The sequence below is a fragment of the Limulus polyphemus genome, unplaced genomic scaffold (assembly GCF_000517525.1).
Source record: "Limulus polyphemus unplaced genomic scaffold, Limulus_polyphemus-2.1.2 Scaffold5813, whole genome shotgun sequence".
In the NCBI taxonomy this organism is placed as follows: domain Eukaryota; kingdom Metazoa; phylum Arthropoda; class Merostomata; order Xiphosura; family Limulidae; genus Limulus; species Limulus polyphemus.
The window spans coordinates 4969-12037 of NW_013671423.1; the positions used below are offsets into that span (position 1 = coordinate 4969).

At 33.8% G+C, this 7069-nt stretch overlaps 1 protein-coding gene across 1 annotated transcript in view; it reads right to left on the minus strand.

Moving 5' to 3' along the window:
- Nucleotides 1-2131: 2131 nt before the first annotated feature.
- The window catches only part of LOC106473016 (FAST kinase domain-containing protein 3, mitochondrial-like), a 29007-nt gene continuing 24069 nt past the window's right edge, over nucleotides 2132-7069 (minus strand). Inside the window, exons 4-5 of the mRNA XM_013933690.2 lie at nucleotides 3350-3464; nucleotides 2132-2288 (exon numbers count right to left, since the gene is read on the minus strand). Of these exons, the coding sequence (XP_013789144.1) occupies nucleotides 2184-2288; nucleotides 3350-3464 (220 nt within the window). The 3' untranslated portion in view covers nucleotides 2132-2183. The remainder of the gene's footprint in view (nucleotides 2289-3349; nucleotides 3465-7069) is intronic.

Sequence of the window (7069 nt, forward strand, 5' to 3'; positions counted from 1 at the left end):
GACCTACTTAACAGGAAGTGGATGACCAAGTCTAAATAATCATATACATCATCTGTGGTCTGCATCAGATAACTTGAGTGGAATCACCTGTTTTTCAGTATTAGATCAAGGGAAAGCATAACATTAGGGGTTCATTGACGAGAAAAGTCTTCCACTTATTGCCTTCATAATTCCGTGGAATCTTTATGACTGGGTCAGAATTCCATTTAGCCTAAGTTTAGCTCCAGTCAAATTCCAAAGGAGTATTGAGGAATGTTTGTCAGGGCTCAGTGACCAAATATGCCAGTCATATCTTGATGACAACTTAGTTCACAGCAATTTATTCAAAGAACATATGAAAGATATCCATACTGTACTGCAATGTTACCAGCAGCATGGAGTCAAGCTAATTCTGGAGAAGTGTAAAGTATTCAAAAATAAAGTCAGTCTCCTAGGAAAAATCGTGTTCAAAAGTAGATATTCAATAGACCCAGCTGAAATTGAACCAGTATAAGCATTGAATAAAAAGAAAACCAAAGAGGGTGAATGAACTTCGTAAGGTTTTGGGATTCATTTCATACTCTTGAATAGCAAAACCCCTCTATGATTTGTTGTCAACTGGAAACACTAAATCTACAGAACCCAAAGTAGTATCAAGAAGAACTCTTAAGGAGGCTGAAGAATAAGGGCCAGGTTTTGTCACAGCAGCTAATTACCTAGACAGAATGTCACCAATAGGTTTTAAACAATCTTACTGACTTCTTGTCATGCCCTCCAGTATTAGGGTACCCATATTTCAGCAGTAAATTTATCCTACATTGGGTTAGGGGCAGCTTTGTACCAGTGACAGAATGGTAAGCTGGTGGTAATTTCTTATGGCTCCAATTTTGACATTTCCTTAAATACTCCTGCAACCACAGCAACTTGAGAATGAGTCAGACTACCAATTGGGGTACTTCACTGAACCCCAAACAATAGGAAATGACCCAGAAGTGCCATAAGAGGTCAGAGAAGTCGATAATGATTCATCTGCAAGCCTTTAAGTGTGCGTGTCTCATGAAACATTTTTATTATATTATTATTTTACCTAATCTAACCCTAACTAACTTAAAGATATCCCTATTTTTACATTTAATTACTTTTATAATAATAAATAAAAAATAAACAAGAAATAAAGTACTTACCCAGGTCATCATGTTTTTGCTGTTGATTGTTGATGACACTTAACCCTGTAAAGTAGATTCATCATGGGGATGGAACATTTTTATCATCACTGTGATCACTTGTGTCTTCTTCTGTGGAATTTTGTAAATCTTTCTCCTCCCTACCAATTGAGCAGCTCATGTGTAATGTAATTTGATAATGCACGTTCCCAATGTGATTTACATGAATAGTAGTAATTAGAGTGGTTAAAAGGGCAATAAAACAATAAAATCTAAGTATAAATAGATGTATACTGTTAGGAGTTTAGAGCTACTTAAGATAAACGAATGTAGTTTCATGTTACAATTTGAAGTCATTCTAGAAAAATAGGGTAATATAGATTTATTTCAATTTTTTTCAGTTGTTACGAGGTTGGTCAACCTTAAATGGTAGAGACAATAACAGATAAAATAAAATGTTTACTGTAAACAAATGTGTGAAGTGTATTGAAAAGGTTTGAGAGATTATAGTTTCACACTACATTTGAAATCATTATAGAAAGAAGAAAACGGTAATATAGATTTAGTTCGATTTTTTTTGGTGGTTACAAGGTTGGGCAAAGGGTAGGGTTGAGAAAATAATAGATAAAATATAAAGTTTTACTGAAAACAAACATTTGAAACGTATCAAGGATGTTTCAAAGATTACACAAATGAAATTTAAGATTTTTGAGATCAAGAAAAGTATTTTTAATCTTCATATGAAAATCACTTTGCACGCAGGCTAGTAAACAAAAAATACTTCACTAAAATATGATTTTTTTTGTATGTGAAAGACAATGTTTAATGAAAGTCTGCTAAATGTTTTGAAGATATACACACTATATTAAAAGTTGGTTGTATCAAAACTATAAAGACTTTAAACGAGTATAAAGAGGCCATGTGGTCCGTCAAACCGACTGAGCCCGTGTTGAGAGAGAGTTAAAGGGAATTATAAAGATTAGTTTGTGTATTAAATCAGTTTTTTATTTTTACATGCACAACTACAATAATGACTTTGTACTAAGTTGTTTCTAAATGTTCAATTTTACCTGTAAAAAATATTTTCTGATGCAAATATTTCAGTGTTTGTCTTTTTGGCTGCTTGTAGTATTCAAACCAAGGGATCTGTAATTAAAAAACAAATTTCAGATTATAAATTAAATGAACAAAAGTGCAAGGTCTTCAAGTAAAAGTTGCACAAAATTTAAAAACTGCATGGTATGGGGTATAAAAATTTTTTTCAGATTGTATTAAAATTGGAAAAGAAAAAGTTAAATATTTTAATAAAAACTAACATTTGTAAATTTGTTAATGTTACATTACAGAACACAATTTAGATAAGATTAAAAAATTCATGTTGTACTGACATACCAATTCAAACTAATAAGCTGTACATCATTACATATTTGACCAATAATCCTTTTTTTACAACAATTATAACTACATAAAATTGGCCATTTATGTTGTGCTTTTATTGTGTTATATCTTACATGCCAGTTACATTCAAATGAACAATAAATAATAGTTTGAGTTACACCAAACTTGTAAACTAACCTTGTGTTACAGTTTAGAGAACTGAGCTTTGACAGTAAAACAGTAGTAACGACGAAAAAAAAAAGATAGAGAGAAAGCCCTAATTTGATAAAGATGAACCAATTTTGAGACTAATAAAGTTTAGAGATGGCTTGAATGGGTGATGAAGAAAACTTTATCACAAGTTTTAACACAGTATCACATTTTGATAAGATTTTGTCGTTATCAGGTACAGTATGAAACAAAGTCACATGACCAGAGATTTGGGATTATCTTGGGACCTAAAGGTGTTGGTTTAGGGTAGAGCTGTGTTGTCCAGTTATCTTAATTATCCTTAATTCTTTGTTTGTTGATGTTCCGTTCCTTGTTTAAAATTATGGTGTTTTTAATAAGACACACTACAAATTTTGGAGTTGCAATGGTAGTAAATATGTGAAGGTTTTTTAATGATGTATCTAGTTTCCAATTTTCTTCCAGTCCATTTATTCCTTGATACAGACTTAGTTAGTTTTAGTCTAACTCAGTATTTACTTTGCAATATATCTTGCTGGACTAGGATATACAATGTGATTATAAGTCAAAACAAATAATACTGCTTCTTGCCAACAAACAGAAATAATCAAATTATGATGCACTTATGTAAGTGCACGTACCTGGACTACGTAATATCCTAGTTTCTGTAACTGTCGCTTTTTCATCATAGTTAAGCCTAATGGATGATTGCTTTCATAAGAGTAACAGGACTGTCCACAGACCATCACACAAATGCTGGAAAGACAAGAAGTCAGTGGTAATATTTCTGCATGTTACTAAATATGTACCTGATTATACATTTATACAGACTCAAGTTTTTCTCACTTATGTATATCGGATGCTTGTAGGAAACGGTACTATTAAATACATTTTCTTATCAGCTTAATTAACTTTTCTGACTGCTGACTTAAACAATATATTTTTGAAGAAAATGAAAAAAATAGCCTAACTAATAAGATCACAAATTTTGTTTATAGGACATTAATTTGTACTTTATCCCCAATATGTTTGAAAACTAATTTTTATGAAAGTTATAACTGCCAAAAATAGTTAACATACACTTATGGTTTCCTTTTTTAAATTTTAGATCTTACATTTTATAAAAACATAAAAAGGCATAGTATGTTACAATAGTTTGTATTAAAAAATTAGTTTGACATGATTTTGATTTTGTATAGTTAGAAAGTGTGAATGTATAACATATTAGCTACATAAACTTTTTAATATGGCCCATCCAAAATTTGAGGAAGGGCATTCATTCATTCCACGAACTAATGGATCAGGAACAAAAGACTTAAGAGAAGTTAAAGCATGTTATGCCACAAGCACCTACATTGGCAAGTGAAGTTCAGGAAGTACTTGTCACTCTTAATAATACTGTTTAATAATACTGTATAATAATACTTAATAATACTGTTTATTCCACCAATTTAAATAGATACTACTTTCCAAACCTAATTTAGTGTAGACTTTGTGTAAATTCAATGAATTTTGTAATAATGTATTGTTACCAGTGAAAAAAAACAACAACACAAAACCTCAGTTTGTTATATTTTATACATTCAACCAATTTTAATTTGTTTTATAGTTATTAACACATTTATTTTTGGCCACAGTCGATAGTGACATACGGATTGAATATCACTGCACTATACGCCACCAGTGACAAAAAAACGACACAAAACCTCAGTTTGTTATATTTTATACATTCTTACAAAGTGTTAAGTGTCATATTGCCCAATTATTCGTAGTAGAGAAATATTTTTGGAGCTTTTTAAAGGAAATTATTTACGAAACTCCACTAGCAGCAACAAGAGATGATAAAAAAATGTCTCTAATTACCTGTATTCAACCGTCAAGTGTGGCTTTTCCTCTTAAAAAGTTGTAAGAGGCAAAACTTTCATTACAAATGATTGGCTAGTTGCTTCCATTATTTTGAAGCTTAGCTCCTCCCTTTACAATGTTTTTTAAAAAATTGTTTTCCCCCAGGAGCAACCAATTTTTCAAATACACTCATTCCCACCCAATTATTACATGTCTAGAACGGGCAACTTGATGATTTTTTTGCATCCTGACTTGTAGATAAAACAGTTGAAAAATATGAACAAAAATCAGGAGTTGACAAGACTAATCTGTTAATAAGATTTTCTTCAGTTAATCTATTAGAAGATTCAATATCCTTGAAACATGAAAGCCCTCAAAGTTATGGTTGTGGTTCTAATATATATGTGATATACTCTTTTCCAAGATAGGTTAAAATGCATCTCAACACAAAAGCAAATGATCACTATGAATTAACAAGAGTAAATATAAAGTGATAGACTAGAGCAATGATTCTCAAAGTGTGGTCTGCAGGCTGGTCCAAAATGCAAATTACTGATGAGTGTTTTTAAGATGGCAAGCAAAAGCAGGTGGGGTAGGACTGGTAGGTAGTCCACGGGGTCTTCTGCCCTGCCAAAGTTGTTCATGGACAAAAACATTTGAGAACCACTGGATTAGAGGAAAGGCAGCTAGTGAACTCTTATCGCACCAAATAGTGGGATTTGACAACCATTCATGTAACGCACCAACTGCCCCAAAGAATGGAGAACGATTATATTTTGGTGGTACCAGGACACAAGCCACAGAACCTCATTCTGGCATCCTATCAAATGGACATGCTTGGCCTAACTAGCTATGAAGAACACTTGGGCAAACATGCTCTACCTGTTTAAATACGAGCCACAGTTGTCAGAACATGCACAATAGATGATAATAAGTAGAGGAAGCAGCCAATTAACTGAAAGTTACAGAAGAAGTCAGTTACTATAATAAAATCAAAGTTGAAACTGAAGGTTGTATTGTTGTGATTAATTATTTGTGTTCTCTAATATCGTGTTATTCACTCTTCAGAAACTAAATAGTTTCCATAATAACCCAATAAAAATATATTTCATGAGCATGGCAATACATGCTCATGGTAATACAAGCTCATGGTAATACATGCTCATGGTAATACAAGTGCTTACAGAAAAACATTCTACACTCTCTGAAAAGTGCAAAAAACAAACAAATCTGGTGACACTGTGTACTGATAAGTAAAAGGACAAACTATTAAACAAATCCTATAAAGTGGTTAATCTGTAATTACTAAAACATGCATATACTGATTTGCAGAATTACTTAGTAAAACCGAAGTTCTTGTTACAATTAATTTTAAAGATATGAGCAGTTTATTACGTAAGTCTATCACCATTACTGTCCATGTTATTTTGAACTACTTAGTTATCATCTAAGTAGGTAACTTACCTTTGATTAGAAGTACTCGGATATTTTCATGTAAACCGAAACACATTCCATCTGTGGAGGGGCTGGTGCAAACACTTACCTAGATGAGTACCCTTTAGAAACTGCCTGAAAGAAATCCATGGAGTATAACACTCAATAGCAGGGGCTCCACAGGAGTGCACACCTGTGGAAGACTGCATCTCATCTCTTTCAGAGAATACTCTTTGCAGAGGGGACAAAAAAAAAGGAGGCAAATGAGCTGCACCTGTCACAGGGAAGGGCATAATAAGAACATGGGTGTTTGAATACTTTCACACAAGATGTTGGAGAACCAATATGTGTAGCATGGTTGGGGAGCATTCTGACCATAACTTGTGCTCATTTCAACTTTACTTTAGCATTACTGGACCAACACCAGCTGTGGGAGGAGGACACAGTATTCATGCCATAGTGTGGAATGGCATGTGTGTGCACACCTCGACTCAACTGAACAGACTAGGGCCGCAGAAGGAAAGCACAATTGGCTACAATGACAGAGTTTTCACCGCCAAATTCTCACCGATTGGCACCTTTTGTTCTAGACTCAGCAATTAGGTCCCAGTGGGTGAGGATTCTCCATGGTCTACTACCCCAGCAGGTAGGAACTGGTAAGTGGCAAGAACTTCCCCTGCTCCACTCAAAGAGAAAGAAATTTGTGATGGGAAGACTTGGAGAAAATGCCCAGATCCCCATCAGTTCCTTCAGTTGGAAAGGTTATTTACTAGAGACAGTGCAATTGGTGACCATGTAGCCCTATTTTGAAAAGCCAGCAAGCATGAGTCATGGAAACCAAGGAGATATGTTCCTTGAGGAAGGAAAATTCCTGGAAATGAGGTTCAAAGACAGGAATCTCAAAAGTTAGAGGTATGAGCTAAGCAGCAATGAATCACATGAACAGAACACAATAGTTTGTTCTGGTTCAATTGATCACAGAGGTGTGAAATAAACACAATAGTTTGTTCTGGTCCAATCGATCACAGAGGTGTGAAATAAACACAATAGTTTGTTCTGGTCCAATCGATCACAGAGGTGTG